The sequence below is a fragment of the Pseudopipra pipra genome, chromosome W, assembly GCF_036250125.1.
Source record: "Pseudopipra pipra isolate bDixPip1 chromosome W, bDixPip1.hap1, whole genome shotgun sequence".
NCBI lineage: Eukaryota > Metazoa > Chordata > Aves > Passeriformes > Pipridae > Pseudopipra > Pseudopipra pipra.
Window position 1 is genome coordinate 65,332,311 of NC_087580.1, and position 20,061 is coordinate 65,352,371.

General features: G+C 44.0%; 1 protein-coding gene across 3 annotated transcripts in view; it reads right to left on the reverse strand.

Annotated features, from left to right (window-relative positions):
* Window positions 1–20,061, reverse strand: part of LOC135404385 (zinc finger protein 462-like) — a 117,806-nt gene that overhangs the window by 94,698 nt on the left and 3,047 nt on the right. For all 3 annotated transcript variants that reach the window (XM_064639111.1, XM_064639110.1, XM_064639109.1), the window contains exons 2-3: window positions 5,814–6,065; window positions 61–5,507 (exon numbers count right to left, since the gene is read on the reverse strand). In XM_064639111.1, coding sequence (XP_064495181.1) covers window positions 61–5,507; window positions 5,814–6,033 — 5,667 coding nt within the window. In that variant the 5' untranslated portion in view covers window positions 6,034–6,065. The remainder of the gene's footprint in view (window positions 1–60; window positions 5,508–5,813; window positions 6,066–20,061) is intronic.

Sequence of the window (20,061 nt, forward strand, 5' to 3'; positions counted from 1 at the left end):
GGTTGTTTTTCACCCTGGGGAGAGGAAGCAGAGAAGGAGACCAGACACACAAATCCTTACCCTCGCTTGTTTGAAATCCATAAAAGCACCATCTGCATATTTCTGCTTGTTCAAAAGCTGTTTCCTCCTCTCCTGACGTTTGGCACACTTCTGGAATTCCTCATTGTGACTATTCAAGTGTGAGGTCAGCTCTGCCCTGCTATGCAATTTAGTATCACAGTGCTTGCACTGGTAGACAGCATTATGAGAGTGAGTGCCACTTCCCAGTATGGTAAAGTCTCTCTTAAAATCCTTACTGTGGTGATCAGTATAATGAGTGCACAGCAACTCTGCTGCGCTGAAGGACAGCTTGAAACATTTTATGCATCTGAAGGGAAGCCACTCAGTTTCCTGAGCCTTGCTCTCCACCTCAAACTTTTCAAAGTTATTTCTTTCCTCAGCTGGAGTTGACTTGTCATCTTCATCAGCATACACGGCAGTGAAGTAGCCCCCCAGCTTGCTTGCATGCTGCTTCTTAGGGAAAACACCAGGGTGACACTTCATGTAGTGGGACACAATACCCTTCTTGCTAAAAGATTGAAAGGAACAAAGTGAGCACTTCTTCTTTTCCACAGCTCTTCTCAGCTCCTCACTTAACTGAGGAGTGTCATCTTTGGGAGGGGATGGAATGATCACTTTATTGGGTTTGTCACTTACTGTCCTGGAGGCTGCTAAACAATGAGTGTAGTAAGCATCAATGTCATGTCTTTTCTGGTAGTGTGCTGCAAGCCCTTTACGGATAGGGTTGGTGTAGGAACACAAAGCACACTTGAAAAGGTTGTTCTTGCCTTCTGGTTGTGCCCGAACATTATTATGTTTGATGCGGTAGTGCCTGGCTATCCCCTTTCGTGTAGAACAGAAGTATTTGCAGAGCTGACACCGGAACACTGTGTGAGTCACTAAGTGAGAACTGGAGAAATGAGGTGCTGGGATAGAGATTTCTCCAACATTATCAGCAGCAATTTCTGGGGAGGCCTTGATTTCAGTTACCACGTCTGGCTCCACTGAGGCAGACACCTTTGGTGGTGACTTAACAAAAACATCAAATTCAGGTTGATCATGATATTTCTCATAGTGAATTTTGAGCTTCTCCAGTGTGCCATGGGTGTAAGGGCAGAGTTTGCACCGATAAGCACCATAGCCTTGCTTGAAAATCCTACAAGTCTCTTCTATGTCATTCTGGGCAATGTGATTCGACTGTTCCACATCATGCACAAAGTCTTCAGCAGTGACTTTTACTGATGGGTGCCGTTTCTGGTAATGTGTGAGGACACCATGAATGCGTGTGTTAATGTATGGGCAATGTCTGCACTTGTACACAGCCCCTGGATTAATGTCTGTGTCCTGTGCAAAGTCAGCAGCTTTCACTTTCATGCCAGGATGCTTTTTACCATAATGTGTCAGGAGGCCATGCAAGTTATTGTACTCAGACTGGCAAACTGTACACTGATATGGAGTGGAGATGGCAGGGTTTGCAGAAGTCAGCTGAATAGTTTTTTCCTGGGAAAGGCTGGGGTCCTCCACATCCTGCTCCATCTGTGATAGTACCTGGTTTTCAGAATTAATCCTGGCCCTAACTTCATCAAGTCGTGTGCCAATTTTCTCAGCAGCATCTTTCTCCTTAATGATATCTAACAGTACAGATTCATCCCCATTCATAGTCCAAGGGTGAAAAGTCTGGTAATGATTAGTAATATCCCAAATGGAAGATGCTTCAAAAATGCAGTCTCTGCATTTATAGGTCTTTACCTCTGTTGGCATCACTAGGGTAGGAGGGGAAGGATCTAGACCTACCCAGAGTTTAGTTGCCATATATGTATAGTCAACATAATGTTCAGGATGTCTCCTTTGATAATGCACAAGCAAACCACTGGGTTCTGTATGTGAATAAATACACCATTCACAGTGATAACCAGTTTCTATCAAGCCATCCAAAAATGCCCATCTCAGAATGGACGTGACCGTGACCTTCAGATTTGGGTGTTCTTTCTTAATATGCTTCCTCAATGCATAGAAATAAGGTGATGTGTAGCTGCACTGCCTGCATTTGAGGGCTCTCAGCTTTGTCTTATCCTGTTCAGTGCTGGAGGTGTGAGCAGGCAGGCTGCCAGATGATTTCTTCTGGTTACGATCACAAAGACTTCTAATGGTGGCTGTGTGCTGCCTAATCACATCTGCATTGGCTTTGAAATCACGATGCTTTTTTTGATAATGAATGAGAACCCCTTTCACAGTCTGGTTTCCATAATTGCAGTGCTGGCAGAAGAACATTTCGTTCTCAGGGGTATTTGCAGAGCTTTCAGAGCTGCCCTGGCTTAACTGCTGCACTGACACTGGCATTTTCTGAATCCCAGGTGGCAGCTCACCAGCCTTCATCATTGCCGCAGTAGGGGATGCCTGCCTGATGTACTTGGCAGTGACCTTTATTTCTGGATGTCTTTTCTGGTAGTGAACAAGCACTCCCACAACTGAACGGTTGCTGTATGAACAGTGTTTGCAATAGTAGAGTTCAGGAGCAAGGTCTGGGAGCAGTGGTGGGGGAGGGGGAGGTTGAGAAGCCAAGTTGGACAGTTTTGAGGAGACAAACACTCCCATCTCAAAAGACATTTGAGCCAGGGCAGAGCCCCTGTCAACAGATGCTATATGCATGGTCTTCTGAATTCTGAAATATGATGCTTTTTCTTCAGGGTGTTTTTTCTGGTAATGCACTAGAACTGAATGCATGTTAGGGCTTGCAAATGAGCACACATCACAGTCATAAACAATCACAGAACTGACTGAAGGTGCCTTCTGGTTTTCATATTCAGGACTAAAAGTCTTTGTGGCACTTTTGTTAAAACTTGCTGGCACAATAGTCTCATGAGCCACAGGGGTGGAGGTTGCCATAGTTTTTGGAGCAGAATTTAAGATGTTCCTCAGTGTCTGAGACTCTGTGTTTAGCCCCTCTTGCTGCTCAACAACATAGCTTGAAAATATCATTGCATTGTTAATTTTCACTGTTGGATGCATTCTTTGGTAATGCGGCATCAGGCTTCTAACATTTGGGCTAGTGTAAGAACAGAAGTGGCAGTGGTAGATCAGATCAGAGTGATGGGAGTTCAATACATTCATAGCTTCAGGGTGATGCTCTCCGTAGTGTTGCTGCAGGTCTTCAAAGTTCATATAGTCAATATAGCACTCAAGACATCTGTATACTGCACTGTGATCATTTGGATCCAAGATATACCTAAAGTTGAATTTTATGTAGGGGTGCATCCGTTGGTAGTGGGTGCTAACGCTCCTGGCAGATTTGTTGCTAAAATCACAGTGTTTACAATTGTAACGCCTGCCAGAACCATTAATTTCCACATTTTTGTTGTTCTGATGAGGGTCATTCATATTTGGCTGGCTTCCCAGAACAGAGGTATTAGGGCTCTGTTGATCTTTCATGTTAATGGAAGAAAAATAATCTTCCTCATCTTCAGATAAAGTGAGCTCGATCTCTGCTCCATTGGTGGAATTATAATCATTATGCATGTTTATGAAGTTTGCATCCTTCTGGGAATCATTAGTCTCTCTCCCCCACATTTGCTGGGGTGCATAAGAACTAGAAACCTCCACCATTGGTTTGGTTTGTTCTTCTTCTCTGTCTAATTCTACTTCTATCTCCACCTCATCTTCTTCCTCTTCCTCATAATCCTCTACATTAATCACAGCATCTTCTTGCTGCTTGTTTTGGTTTATTTTGCTCTGCAGGTTGCTTGCTATTTCATCAATTCTAGTTCTTTTCTTCACTGGTGAGAGATCCAAAGGGCAGTCATTTGACACCTTCCGAGTGACCTTAGCAACAAAGTTATTTTTAGATGAGAGACCAAGAATTGAGGTCTGACTTTTCTTCACTGTGCTGACAGAGGTAAGAGCATCTGCCTCGCTCTCTTGAGGCATGTTGGATGGCAGTCCATCATATTTTGGTAAGTTGTCACAAAATGAGTGTTTATGCTGCTGATGAACTCTGAGGCCTTTCAAAGTAGTGGTAGAATAGTTACACATTGTGCACTTATAAGGATGCTGTAAATGGGGTTGAGGCAACTGCTGCTGTTGCTGCTGCACTGTTTCCATCATCCCAGCTGACTTTCTTCCATTTATAGTTCCACTTTCAGAAAAAATCATGTTGTCATTCAAAGAGGAGACAATGTTTTCACCCTGAGAATTCACAGTGTCCCAGTCTGATGTTGTACGTGTGTGACACTGCCTATGAACTCCAAGCTTTAACAAACTCTTACAGGTAAAAGGACACTCATTGCATTTGTATACAGTTGTCTTCCCAGATAGGTGGATATTCTCAATGTGACGGGAGATGCTTCGGCGGTGCATTGTGAGGAAAGGGCAAAAAGGACATTGGAACCTGTTCATATATCTTCTAAAGGGAATCCCTTTTGTTTCCAACAGCTTGTTGCCATTAGATCCCATCAGTTGCTTTGCAGATATTCCTGAAGTCTGTTTGTCCACTGAGTTCAAGCCATTCTCACTGTCCACTTCATTTAGCTCTTTGTCTGAGCTGGAGTCATTTAGCATACTGCTTGTTTCCAAGTCAGCAGAGGAATTTGTCATGTCAGCAACTCCATCGTGGGATCTGTCAGGTAAATGGACCATGTCGAAGTTGTGAGGTAATTTAGACTTCATTTGAGGATAAGACACAGAATAAAACTTAGAGGATATAGAAGAGTTGGGCCTGATAAGAGAATTGCCCATAGAGCTTCTGAAGTTTGAGACATCAGCATTCAACATACATCCTGTCATATTCATAGAGATATAAGTAGAGTTTGGGGAGGCATTCTGGGCTATCTTACTCTGCATATCAGGCACACTAGTTCTGTCTTGTTCCAGTCTCAAACATGACAGTATTTTCACCATGCTGCGGTGCTTCTTCATCATATGGTCACACCAGCGCTCCCTTCGAGGTGTCTCGTAACTGCACCACTCACAGCAAAAGTTGCCTCTGGACTTCGTTAGAGGCTTGACCATGGACTCCAAAATACTCCATTCTACCACCTCCTCAGGCAATTCCTTGCAGGGTTCCTGCACTGGCACAGAGGCAGATGTCAATTCAGATACAGCAGAGGCAGTTAAACTGTCCTTCAGATTTTTTTTGTGATACATTTTCTGGTGCTTAATAATCCTTGTGTGCCTTGGTGATTTGTAGGTGCAGAACTGGCAAGAAAAAACTTTGCCAAATCCCTCATGCATCATGATGTTGTAATTTAAGGATCCAGCAGTGTGTGACCCTACCGAGCTTCCCCCAACTTGTGTTCCATGAACCTTGCGAGTGTGCTCTATGAGGAGGTTTTTAGATCGGAAGTAACGCACACAGAATTTGCACTGGAAAAACTTGTTGGTTGGTTTAGGATTTGCAGCCATATGCTGACCATAAAAATTTTGGCTCTGGCTATAATAACTTCCAGTTCCCATCTGACTTGTTGTATTTTGTCCTAAAATAAGAATTTAAAAGTAAATATGTAAATAAGTAAAATTAGACAGTTTTCCCCCAACTCTTCTAGAGCTCATGGTGGTGTAAAGAAATGAAAGGAAGCAATATGATAAAGCATGTGGAAAATAGCAAGACGACAAATCCACACGTTTGCATTTACAGAAAAAATATGTCTGCGGCTAAACATCATCCACTTCACTACTATAGTGATAAAAGTAACATTTTTTAAAAAACACCCCAAGACATACCAATTAAAATGCACTAAAATAAGTCACATGTGAGATAGGGGCTTAGGGTTGAGGTTTACCTGCTATTTCATTTGCAGTTATAAATTCATCCTTTACAAAAGAAAATTCTGTCTCAGTCTGGTTGTTAGCATTCATGGAGCCAGACCTCAGCTCGCTAGGGTTTTCCTCAGAGACATCTGTTGGCTGCAGAAAAGCAGTATGAACATCCTGAATGTGAGCTTTTAGGTCTTCATAGGATGGAGTTTGGAAATCACAGCCATCACATTGCAGAACCTCCATAGTTCAGGAACTATCTTTTGCATTAGAAAATTCTGCAAAAAAAAACAAGGAAAGGAGAAGAAAAAAGGCAGGGGTTTGTTTTGGTTTGTTTTTCCCTGTTTGGTTGGGTTTCTGGGGGTTTTTTTGTTTGTTTTTACAGAAATGTCATTATTAACACCAAGCTTCCTATCACTATTGTCCTGGTTTCAGCTAGGATAGAGTTAATTTCTTCTCAGTAGCTGACTCAACGTCTCAAGTCTCAATGACTCAAAGTCTCAATGACTTCATGATTTCCAGAAATTCCATAATTACTGCAGTCTAAAACTCAACATTTAAGAGGCATCAAAGCAATTTTGAGTCAAAGAAAGACCTATCTAGATAACTTGCAGGTTGCCATTATCAATGCTACAGTCAACCTTCTGACAAATGACTACTGTTCCAATGGACTTTGTCCTCTAAGCTTTTCCATTACTCAGGAGACAGTTGTTGTTAGGAAGTCTGTCTTTCTAGCAGCTATATGCTAGAAGTACAACCACATTACTCCCAAACATTGATTCACCGAAACTTACAAACAGATGACAGTGGTTTCTGCTTCTTTAAGACTCACTCTAACCTTCTTGGAAGCTGAGAAAGTCCTGTCAGTTTAATTGCCAGCTATTAAAAACATCCCTTAAAGTGGAAACACTTGTCTTTCTTTTCAAAATCTTGTAATTCCTGACTTCAGTGGAAAACATAAGCATAATTTCAAAGTGAGATCTAAATATGTGTATCAAGAATAGAATGCTGTGCATTGGAATTAATTCCACCAAACACCAAGAACATCTCCACTCAGTTATAACTCTTACAGAGTTCCATTATGATCTCTTATTGGGGACATATCTTTGGTGGGATAGGAGTTTGAGAAAGGGATGGACAGTAAAAAGAATAGGAATACTACAAAAGTACAATGGAAACATAAATAACAGTGATCTTCCCTAAACACTTCATGACTGCACTTATTAATTCCAAACCTCTGTATACTGTAATGTACAAAGTAATAAAATTTAACAAGATCGAGTTCAGTATGTGACCAATTAATCCCATTTCACAAAATACTTGGGAGGAATTTATCACTAGACTCTTAGCTTATGTACTGCCATAAACAAAAGGACACACAAAATTCAAGAAATACAAAAGATTGAAACCCTCCTGCCCTGTACATCAATTGGGTACAAAAGCAACCTATTATTTTAAAGTAATAACTCATTTATTAAGTTTCCCACACATTGTGCTGGGCCAAGATAACCTAGGAGTTCCGAGAGGTCCAAGACGCAATAGCCGACAAAACCATTTTATTGTGAAAATTCCATTTATTTACTATAAAAAGTAAAACTATTTCTATAGTTAAGATGAAAAATTACTGCAGGCAAAAGAGTCTCAACTCAAGCAATTTTACTTCATTTAGTTTACTGTCAACGTCTTTCTGCCCTTCCTTATTTCTTACTCATCTTCTTCCACTGCTTTTTGCTTCTTACTGCTCTGCTCCAGTGTGGGTTCTACCATGGGCCTCAGTCCTTTTTGAGGTTGTCAATGCTCCTGTGTGGAGCATCTCCTTTCAAGAGTGTGCCTCCTACCCCTATTGGCAACTGCCCTTAAATATGTTTGAGCAGGGGCACCATATGCTCCTCTGATTCTTTGAAAGTTTGGCTCTCAATGGGTTCTTTCAATTTTTATCAGAACTGGCTGGAACTGGCTGTTCATGGCCTCCTCCCACACTGCAGCCCCTTGCTACCAAAACCCAGCCATTTATGTTCAATATAAAACCCTAGGGCACAAAGAAAGGACACTGAATAAAATAATGCTTTGTCTTATAGCCTGCTAAAATAAACTTCAGGCAAGTCTATTTCTGGACAGTGAGCACACAGACATTCCTTATGTTTAATCTACATTACTATGCTCACTGCAGTATCTGTTCCCCACCACCTTCAACAACAACAAAAAACCCCATAAAACCAAAAAAGGAAAAAATGGTGCACCAGGTTTTTTTCAACTAGCAAAACTGCAATGATTAAGATACTCCAGCTTTTATTTGCAAGCACCAGATTAAACACTGTGGAAGAGGTTACTATCTGTTCTGAGACCAAATTACAGTGGTGAGTGAAGTGCCACACAATGTCTTCTTTAGCACAGTCCATTTGACCTGAAAACATTTCTTTTTCCCATGGAGCAAATGACTCCTGCATTTAGAGCACTCCACAAACAAGCAGATCATCCATTTTTCACTATCTGTTCCCCAAGCTTAGTTTTCTCATCTCAACAATACAAGCCTGTCTACTGAATGTGTTTATCGCACTTTCAAGACATATGAGTTCCCGCTCCACTGAAGCTTTAAGACTCACTAAGCTGCCCTACTCCTCTGAACTTTGGGAGCAGCCATTTTAGCTCAGAAAACTGCACTCAGTTGCTCATAGCTTCTTGCCTGTGACCAATATGGCCTCACTTTGTATCAGATTCGCCTCTGGTATACAAGATTATTTTTTCCCTTCCATGATACAAAACCCCAAAACAAAAAAAGCCCATCATTATCTAAAAACAGGACTCTCCCTCTTTTATATGATTTACCTCCCCTCCCTGTCGTGGTTTAGGAATGGTACTCCCCAATTCAATGTCCCCACAGAGACTCTCAAAACCACATGCCGCTTTCTCTCACTCCCCCACTTTTCACTTCCCCTTCCCCTGCAGAAGGTTGGAGAGGAGAACTGGAGGCACAAAAGGCAAAGATCAAGGGCTGAGATGAGAACAGTTTACTGGAAACAGCAATGAGACAAGAAAACAAACAGTAAAAGCAACAATACTAACAAAAAGGTACAAGAAAAGAAATGATTCACACTGAACCCCCCCCCGACAATAGACAATACAGGACGTCTCCCTCCACCACATTTACTCAACCGGAATGAACTCATTCTCCCCAGAAGAGAGTCCCTTTTCCCCTACTCCCAGCAACAACATGAGGTGGTATTGAAAAACCTCCGGGTCCTGGTCATGCCCTCTTCTGGCTACTGCAAAAAATTAATCCTGTTCTGGCCAGAACCAGGACCCTATCCACCCCTTATTCTATACCATCTACTTCATGCCCAGATCCTACACCTCCTAACTATATTCATATATGCAATGATAATGGTCGACTTCTGCTGCAAGGATAATGGTCGACTTCTGCTAGAATTCTGTGCGGAGCAACAGCTCACCATCACTAATACTATCTTTCAGTAGAAAGATAGTCTGAAGACAACCTGGATGCATCCCCGTTCTAAGCATTGGCACCTCATTGATTATGTCCTGGTGCGACGGAGAGATGTCCGCGATGTCCATCATACCTGCGTGATGCCTAGTGCAGAATGCCAAACAGACCATCGGCTTGTGCACTGTAAACTCAACTTCAATCTTAAATTCAAACCTAAAAGGGGCAGCATCCCAAGAAGACTCCAAGTTAACAATCTCCAATCAGCCACAGTAAGAGACAGATTCCAGGCAAACCTTCAAACTAGGCTCTAAAACCATTCCATAGATTCTGCAGATTCCTCTCCTGAAACACTTTGGCACCATATTAAAAACAGCATCCTGCAATCCTCTGAAGAATCCTTAGGGTTCTCCTTCAAGAAGAACGAGGACTGGTTTGATGAAAACAATCAAGAGATCCAGGAATTGTTGAGGAAGAAGAGAACCGCCCACCAAGCACACCTTGCACTGCCATCCTGTCACGCAAGAAAAACGGCCTTTTGTCTCGCATGCAGCAAGCTCCAGCAGAAACTCCGTGACATCCAGAACAAGTGGTGGATTGATCTAGCTGAAAAAACTCAATTATGCACAGATAGGGATGATCACAGAGGACTCTATGAGGCCCTGAAAACAGCATACGGGCCTACATACCAAGTCCAAAGCCCTCTACTCAGCGCTGATGGGCAAACGCTTCTGACAGATAAAACCTCCATTCTGAATGGATGGTCTGAACACTTTCAGACTCTCTTCAGTACCAACCGCGTAGTCCAAGACTCAGCAATTCAGTCCATCACACAACAACCGGTGAAGAATGAATTGGATACTGCCCCAACTTTAGGAGAAACCCTCAAGGCCATACAGCAGGTGAAAATCGGCAAGGCAGCTGGGGTTGATGGAATTCCACCCGAAGTCTGGAAGCAAGGGGGCCTTGCACTCCATGCTAAATTTCACGAGTTTGTGGTGCGCTGTTGGGAACTAGGCGAGTTACCATCAGACCTTCGTGATGCAGTCATCATCACTTTGTATAAGAAGGAAGGAATTAGATCAGACTGTTCAAATTACTGTGGTATTACTCTGCTCTCCATTGCTGGCAAAATCCTGGCAAGAATACCTTGAACAGACTAATACCCGCCTCCTCAGCACGTCACCTTCTCCTCCTCTGATGATGATAGTCCAAAATTTTCACCTTTGGGACAGTTTGTGATGACTTCCAAGATTCCTGGGCAATTGGGGTTTCCTATTAGAGCTCGCTGTGTGATCTGTGTGACACACTTACTCCACATAGCATGAGTGGCATGATGTGTGGAAGGGACTTTCCCTTTGAACATCCACCCCAGCACTGGTAGTGCCAGGAGGAGCTGTGCTTCAGTGCCAATCACTTCTGAAGCAGCTTGAACCCCTTCATAAGCTACCAGTATCTCTTTCAGTTGGGGTGTAACAGGTCTCAGATCCTTTGTATCCCCAACTCCAGAACCCCAGGGGTCGTCCTTGAGTGTCCAGGGTACTTTTTGCTAGAGACTCCAGGAAGGATCATTCTCCGCGGCTGCAGTGTAGAGCACATTTTTCACATCTTGTCCTGTCCTGACTGGTCAAAGGGCTACTGCAGGAACAGTCTCCTGTTTAATCTGTTGAAAAGCTTGTTGTTGTTCAGGACCTCACTTGAAATCATTCTTGTTCTGGGTCACATGATAGAGAGGGCTTACAATCTGACTGTAATCTGGAGTATGCATCCTCCAAAAACCCACAGTGCCTAGGAAAGCCTGTGTTTCCTTCTTGCTGGTTGGTGAGGACAGAGCTGCTATTTTGTTGACCATGTGCATTGTAATCTGACGATGTCCATTTTGCCATTTTACTCCTAAAAACTGAATTTCCTGGGCAGGTTCCTTGACCTTACTTTAGTTTATGGCAAAATCAGACTTCAGGAGGATCTGTATTATCTTCTCCCCTTTCTCAAAAACTTCCTCTGCTGTGTTGCCCCACATGATGATGTCATCAGTGTATTGCAAGTGTTTTGGAACCTCACCCTTTTCCAGTGCAGTCTGGATCAGTCCATGGTAAATAGTGGGGCTGTGTTTCCACTCCTGGGACAAGTCAGTTCCAGGTCTACTGGACACCCCTCCAAGTGAAAGCAAACTGTGGCCTGCACTCCGCTGCCAAAGGAATGGAGAAAAACACATTAGCAATGTCAATGGTGGTACCACTTTGCTGCCTTGGACTCCAGTTCATACTGAAGTTCCAGCATGTCCGGCACAGCAGCACTCGGTGGTGGTGTGACTTCATTCAGGCCACGATAGTCTACTGTCAGTCTCCACTCTCCATTGGACTTATGCACTGGCTGTGTAGGGCTATGAAAGAGTGAATGGGTCTTACTGACCACCCCTTGGTTCTCCAGTTCATGAATCATCTTAGGGATGGGGGTCATGGAGTCCTGGTTGGTGCGGTATTGCCGACATTGCACTGTTGTGGTAGCAATCAGTACCTGAAGGGTCCTCTGAGATACCAGGCAAGGTGTTCAACTGTCTCATTTCCTCTGTCTCCACAGTAGCTATCCCCAAAATCCCAATGATGCCCTTTTGGGTCCTTGAAATACCCTCTCCTGAGGTAATCTATGCCAAGGATTCATGGGGCCTCTGGGTCAGTCACAAAGGGATGTTTTTGCCATTTGTTCCCAGTCAGACTCACTTCAGCTTCCAGTACAGTCAGCTGTGGGGATCCCCCCATCACCCCAGAAATAGAGATGGATTCTGCCCCTACATATCTCAATGGCATCAAGGTACATTGTGCATCGGTGTCAACTAAAGACATATCTTTGTGGGTCTGATGTGCCATTGGATCCACATGGGTCCCCTGGTGGTCTAGCGGTTAGGATGCCGCACTTTCACCGCCGCGGCCCGGGTTCGATTCCCGGTCCGGGACCCCGGGCAGATGGAGCTCGTCAGCCCTGTAAGGCCATCCATCTAAGAGAAGGTCACTCTAAACAAACCTACGTCCTGAGGAGCTCGCTGCCACCGTCCAAGCTTCGCTTGGCCCTGGCAGTTGAACCTTAGGATTAAAGGGTGGGCTCAGTTCAGCGCACGCTGTGTCTCACCTAAAAAATCCACTGCGCAGGCTCGAAAGGTAATGACCTTTCCCAAATCTTCGTTCGCGAAGACTGGCCATACAATACAAGGATACACATATAGTCCAATAAATCTGATTGTCCCTTTCCTCCACCTGGCTGGAGGCAGGGCCCCTCTAGTCCTGGTCATGGTACTCATTGCTCACTTCTTGTAAATATGAACTGGAGGCCCTTCAAGAGGATCAGAAGTAACATCAGCCTATCTGAGGACTTGCCCACTGTAGCAGCATTTGAAGGATTTCCTGCAGTGGTTGTTCTTCCTCTCAACTCACGTACCTGTGCTTCCAGGGCAGAGGGGGGGTTTTTCATCCCAGTTCCTCATGTCTTTTCCATGTCTGTGCAGGTAAAACCACAGGTTACCTCGTGGTGTGTGTTCTCTCTCTTGAGCAGGGAGTGGTTGCTCCCAGTAGCAGAGACTCACATATTTTATCACTTTAACAAGGTCCTGTAGTTGTTCAGAGGTGAACTTCCAAACCACTGAAGAAGTCCTCCAAATACTGGCCCATGTCCTCCCACCTTCCATGCCACTCATGACTATCCACCCTCAGGGCAGATCTCTGAAAGGGCTTCCTAAAAATCTCTTTTGTAACTCTAAACATGGTGTGGACTGCACTGAGGAGACCTGGCAGACTTAGCAACAAGAATATGCTTTCCTTAACATCCAAAGGGAATTCAAAATTTTCAAAAGCTGTTGTAACAGGCCTGAAGGAGGAAAAGGGGGTGAAAGGCTGGGGAAAATCATCCTCCCCTGTTCCCCCCACAGACTGGGTATGATTATCAAGAAAAAAAACAATTCACATGGAAAACATCCCCTGACAATAGACAATATACTCAACGGGAAGGAACCTCTTCTCCTCAGAAGAGAGTCCCTCCCCCCCCTCCCAGCAATGTCAGGAGGCAATGTTGTGAGGTGGAATAGAATAACCTCTGGGTCCTGGCCATGCCCCCTCCCAGCTACTGCAAAAATTAACCCTGTTCTGGCCAGAATCAGGACACTCCCCAATAGTATCTGTTCCCATTTGCTGTCAAAACAGCACCTTTTTTTCCTGAACAATTATTTGCAAAGATCTCCAAAAGTTATTTTAACTCTAGTATGATAAATGTGTTTATTAATTCCAGCAACACAGTCTTACACAGTTCTACGGACTCAATCAAAACACAGTAACTTCCCAGCAGGAGGATGGAGAAGCAGAAAGGAGGTCCCCCTCAAATCTGCCCTGTCTTCATCCATTGGGAGTCATCTTTCTTCCCACAGAAGACACTCCACTCCCCTGACAGTTTCCAAAGTCCTTTGTTAATCACTAGCCAGCCTGTCCATATCAGCAAACCCTGGCAGCAGATACACCTTTCAACACAAAGGCTGTAACCATGCCTTTTAAAAGGGGTTCTGTGAAAGCTCCATCATGTAGAAGGGGGGGAGGGATCCCTCATCTTTAAACTTTGGCCTCTTTAGAAACAAAACAAAAACCTTTCTGTGTGTCTTCAGGGAAACTTTAATTTGGTTTACAAAATAAGAACCAGAAGGAGGGAGGAAAAAAAAGAAATTTGTACTTTTAACAGGATAAACATAACCTTTTCAGCCTGGCATAATAAGAGTTAATAAACAAGTCATTACTAGTGTATACAGTTAAAATTCTTTAATATTCTGACACTGTCAAGAAAACAGCAAGCAAACCTGAGGATGGCTTCAGAAAAAACTCTAACCCTTCTGCTACAAAGTAAAATAAAGGTCTGAGAGATCAGTAATAGTTACTGATTATGAAAGAGAACCTTTCAAATGAGTTCTAGCTTTAATGTCACAACAGTCTCTCCCACAAAAGCAGCCAAGAATCATAGAAGAGGTTAATCTTAGAGCAGATAAGAGCAACAAATATTAGGTACAGCTGAGTAGCTTTCAATTTCATGTTTTTACCAAGCACCATGTTGAAGTCAGGATGAAGCATTTTGTAAGGAATTCTAATATGGGCACATTTTTCTGTAACATTTAGATATTGTTCAAAGGACAGACAAACACAAAAAATGGTAGTTCGAGCTAGAAACTGAAACACATGTTCCTTTCTCTTTTTTTTCTCCCCTCCTTTTTGTTCATGTTGCATATAGAACTGAGAATGATGGCATATTCTTCCTGAGTAGTCAGCCCTTTTTTCCATAATCGGTAGGCTCTCTTCTTTACCCTAATTTCCTTCAAAATCTCCCTGTTCAGACAGACCGGTCGTCTTCCCCACCGGCTCACCTTTCGGCACACTGGGACAGCCTACTCGAGCTTTCATGACTTGCTTCTTGAAGTACGTCCATCCCTCCTGGACCCCTTTGTTTTCAAGGGTTGTTTCCCAGGGTACACTCTGAACCAGTCTTCTGAATAGGCTGAAATCTGCCCTCTGGAAGTCCAACGTAGAGGTTTTATTGACGGCCCTCCTTGCATCCCTGAGTATTGAAAACTCTCTTATTTCATGGTCACTGTGTCCCAGACGTCCATCGACCACCACATCTCCCACCAGCCCCTCTCTGTTTGTCAACAGGAGGTCTAGCGAGGCTCCATCCCTGGAGCAGGAATCCAAGTAGCATCCAGCTGGAGCAGGAAATTATCCTCTATACACTCTAGGAATCTCCTAGACTGCCTCTTCTCTGCTGTGTGGAGTTCCCAGCAGACATCTGGCAGGTTAAAGTCACCCACGAGAACAAGGGCTGGCAATTTTGAGACATCTGCCAGCTGCTTGTAGAATAATTCATCACCCTCATCATCCTGATTGGGTGGTCTGTAACAGACTCCCACCAGGATGTCAGCCTTGCTGGTCTTCCCCCTGATTCTGATCCACAGGCACTCAACCTTATTGTTACTGACTTCTACAGAGTCAAGAGACTCTCTAACATATAGAGCTACCCCTTCACCTCTCCTACCCTGCCTGTCCCTTCTGAAGAGCCTGTAGCCACCCATGGTAGCACTCCAGTCATGCGAGTCATCCCATCATGTTTCCGACTACATCATAGCTTTTCTGCTGCACGATGGCTTCCAGTTCCTCTTGTTTGTTACCCATGCTGCGTGCATTGGTGTACATGCACTTCAACTGGGCTGCTGATTTCACTCCTAACCCTGGTTTTCCACCCTTAGGCTCCTCTCTGGAGAGCCTGGTTTCAACTCCTTCCCTCTTCAAACCTAGTTTACAGCCCTCCTGATCAGTCCTGCCAACTTACATGCTAGGATTCTTTTGTCCTTGCTAGAAATATGAAGCCCATCCAACTCTAGCAGGCTTGGTATCATAAATTTTGCCCCATGATCAAAAAAACCAAAATTCCACCAGTGGCACCAATCCTTTAGCCACCTATTGATAAGATGGGTTTTCCTACTCCTCTCCTCATTCATCCCTGCTACTGCAGGAACTGAGGCGAACACCACCTGTGCTCCTGTCCCATTAACTATTCGACTCAGCGCCTTGAAATCCTTTTTAATTGCCCTGGTACCTCTTTTATTGATCTCATCACTGCCAACTTGTACTACCAACAGTGGGTAATAATCAGAGGGCTGAATTAGCTTGGGAAGTCTCCTGCTAACATTCCTCACCCCAGCCCCAGGAAGGCAACAGACCTCCCTGTGGGATGGATCTGGTTGGCATACAGGGCCCTCAGTTCCCCTCAGAAGGGAATCACCAACTACAACTACCCTTCTTTTTTTCTTAATAGCTGCAGTTGTGATCCGTCTAATAGATGGGGTGCAACTGGGAGACCCTCTAGACAGATCTTTTTCTTGAGTGTCATCTGCCTGACCCTCTAGGTCCAGGGCCTCATACCTGTTCTTTAAGGGCACCTGGGGAGGTGATGGGGGTTGAGAGGGGATTCTTTTACCTCTCTGACCAGAGACCTGTTTCCATTCCCCCCCATCTACTTGGTTTGTTCCATCTGCCTGATGGCAGGAGGGACAGGGTTTCACCGTCTCCTGCTGGAGTTCTTTTGGGGTCGAAAGGGTGCGACCCCACCAGTCAATTTCCCTTTCACTTTCCCTAATACTTCTTAGCCTCTTCCTTAAGTTCTGCCACTAAACAGAGCAGATCATTCACCTGTTCGAACCGTATGCAAGTGTCTTTCGCACTGTCCTCTGGTAATAACGCCAGGCTCAGACACTCTGTGCAGCCAGTGACCTGGGCAGCTGCATCCTTCTTGGGGGGTTCTGTCTGGGTTAGAATGCTCCTGCTGGCAGCAGTGGCAATGGCTTTAGATCATTTGTAAACCATTGCTGGATCTAGTTGAGTTGGAGAGAAAAAAAGCACCAACCACCAAACAAAACCATGCACATCTACCACACAACCCACCAGCAAGAGCCAGGAGAGTGGCTGTGCCCTTCCTGCTCGCACTGCCATGCAAACTGCTGTACCATGCCCTCACTGATGTGCCACGCCCCTGTTTGCCTGCTCTGGTTCCCTGCACTCCCTAGAAATTCTTTAAATCACCTGCAAATGGGTCTCTATATTTCCCCCTGCATCCAGTAAAGGATTGTCAGGACTTAAAGAATGCAGTTAATTGTCTCAAAACACTGTCAAAGAAGGAAATTCCCATAAGATAAGCCACCACGACAGGAACTTGTGATAAGAGCAGATGGCAACAACAGGAACCAGGCCTGGTAAGGCAGATCTGGGTAACCTACTGGAAGAAAGATTCTGTGAGAAAGGAAAGCATTAATTCCAGACCAAAACAAAGGTAAAGGTTTGAAATTAGCACACTGGACAAAAGTCCACTGTGCAAGCTGTGGGAAAGAAAACAACTGCTTCCACCTATGCCATCCCAAGTTGTGAGAACATCTGAGACGCCCTGTGAATATTCAAGACTTGTACTGTATAAAAGTAGTACCCCAGAAGCATGACTTTGGAATCCTCACCACTGAGAAGACCAGAAGAAGGACCAGTGGGATGCTGTCAGAATTCACGTGGTGGTGGTATTTTTATCTTTTTACTTAATCTCTCATTCTCTCTCTCTCTTCCAATTTCTCTCTCTCTCTCTACCTCATATTTACTGTTAAATAAAATCTGACTTTGGCATATGGTCTCATTTGCACCTTAGTTTGAGCAGAAGCATCTTTTAATAATCAGATCCTAACAAGGATGGAGATTCTCCTTGGCCCTCCTTTTCTTGCTCATAAATTTATAGTAAAATTTTTATTGTCTTTTACAACAGTAGCCGGATAAAGTTTTAGTTGGGCTCTGGCCCTTCTAATGTTCTCCCTGCATAATATCACAACATCCTTGCAGTCCTGCATTGCCTGCCCCTTCTTCCTAAGGTCATAAACTATTTTTTCTCCCTGAGTTCCAGCCAAAGCTCTCTGTTCAGCCAGGCTGGTCTTCACCGCTGGCTCATCTCTCAGCACACTGGGACAGCCTTCTCCTGCACCTTAAAAATTCCTTCTTAAAGAATGTCCAGCCTTGCCTGTCCCTTCTGAAGAGTTGGACCAATACTTTTTGAAGATGGTCACCTAACAGGGATGAAGAAAAAGTGAAGGCATTCAGTACAGGTTTTGCCTCAGTCTTTAATAATACTTGTAGACCTTGGGCTGCCCAGTCCCCTGAATTGGAGAATCACAAGTGACTTTCTATTTGTGGACACTTAAATTGTGAGGAACCAGCTGTATCAGTCGAATATTCCTAAGTCTGTGGGGCCTGATGAGATTCATCCCAGAGTACTGAAGGAGGCAGTGGATGTTATAGCAGGATCCACCTCAATCATCTACCGAAGGTCTGGAGAGTTTGGGGAGGTCTCCACTGACCAGAAGCTAGCCAGGATTATTCCACTTTACAAGAAAGGCGTGCAGGAAGACCCATGAAACTACAGACCTGTTAGTTTAACACCAGTTCCTGGAAAAATTATGGAGAAGATCATACTGGGTACTATTGAAAGGCATTTAAAGAACAATGCAATCATCAGGCACAGTCAACATGGGTTCCTGTCTAACTAATTTGATATTCTTCTATGATAAGGTCACCATCCTAGAGGATGAAGGGAAAGCAGTGGATGTCGTTTTTCTGGAATTTAGTAAGACTTTTGATGCTTTTATATCAATAACCCTTGTATCTTTGCTGTTGTGTGGATCTCTATCCCCTACCTCCACTGAGATGACAGACCTAAGGACCTCACTAGCACATAGTGGGGGTCTGCTACAGGTTGCCTGACCAGGAAGAACAAGTAGATGAGGCCTTCTACAGACAGCTAGGAGCAGCCTGATTCACAGGCCCCAGTCCTCATGGGGGACTTCAACCACTCCAGTATCTGTTAGAGGGATAACACAGCAGGGCATAAGCAATCCAGGAGGTTCCTGGAATGCATTTATGATAACTGCCTCCTCCAAATGACAGAGAAGCCAACAAGAAGAGGTTCTCTGATGAACCTCATACTCACCAACAAGGAGGGGCTTGATGGGGTAGTGAAAGTCAAAGGCAGTCTTGGCCTCAGTGACCATGAGATGGTGTAGTTCAGGATCCTGAGGGGAAGGAGGGAGGATGAAAAGCAAGCTCACAGACCTGAACTTGAGGAGAGCAGACTTAGGTCTCTTCAAGGTTCTGCTTGAAATGGTCTCATAGGATAAGGCCCTGGAGAAAAGAGGGGTCCGGGAAAGCTGGTTAATATTCAAGGATCACCTTCTCCAAGCTCAAGAGAGCTCCATCCCAAGGAGCAGGAAGTCAGGCAAAAATGTCAGGAGGCCTGAGTGGATGAACAAACTGGCCAAACTCGAAACACAATAAGGAAGTCTACAGAGGGTAAAATCAAGAATGGGCAACTGGGGAGGAATACAGAAATACTATCCAAGCATACAGGGATGAAGTTAGGAAAGATAAAAGTCAAATCTAATTGAATCTGGGCAGGGATGTCAAAGACAACAAGAAGGGCTTTTCTAAGAACACAGGTGACAAAAGGAAGGCTAGGGAAAATGTGGGCCCCTTACTGAATGAGACAGGGGACCTGGTGATGCAGGACATGGAAAAAGCTGAGGTACTGAATGCCTTCTTTGCCTTATGCTTTATTAGCAAGACCAATCTTCAGGAATCCCAGAGACCAGGGGGAAAATGCAGAGAAAGGAAGATGTACGCTTGGTGGAAGAAGTCCTTTTTTGTCACAAGGAGGGTTAAGATCAAGACCAGTTTATTAGGAGAGAAGTACCCTCTCCCTCCAATTCAGAATATATTTTTCTTACTTTCTACTTAATCCTATGAACTAAACAAATAGCTTCTTGTAATTTACAAATGGATTATTAATGATTTTAGCCACCTCAGGCCATTACCAAATTCAAACCTCATATGTTTTATTTCAATTCTCTGAAGGAGAGAGGAACATCATTATGGAAAAAAAAATGGGACAGCGAACTTCAGGGAAAGTCCTTGGATTAAGTTTCCTTAACCTTGGGAAAAGTGTAATCTGAAGACTAATCCCAAAACCTTGATATTTTTAAGGTAGAAAAAGTAAAAAAATCCAACACAGTTCCCCAGAGAGTACTTAGTCTTAAAGCAAGGTAAATGCAGGAAGAGATTTTCAGTTTTCCAGGCCTAAGAAGAGACTGAAAGAATGAGTCCCAGGAAGAAGGACTTTTTGGAAAGTTCACATGATTATGCTTACTTGACAATAAGAACTTCTCTAAAGAAGGGAAAAAAATGCCCCAAAAATGCATCAATGATTTTAAATAAATTCAAGGAAAGTCAAAG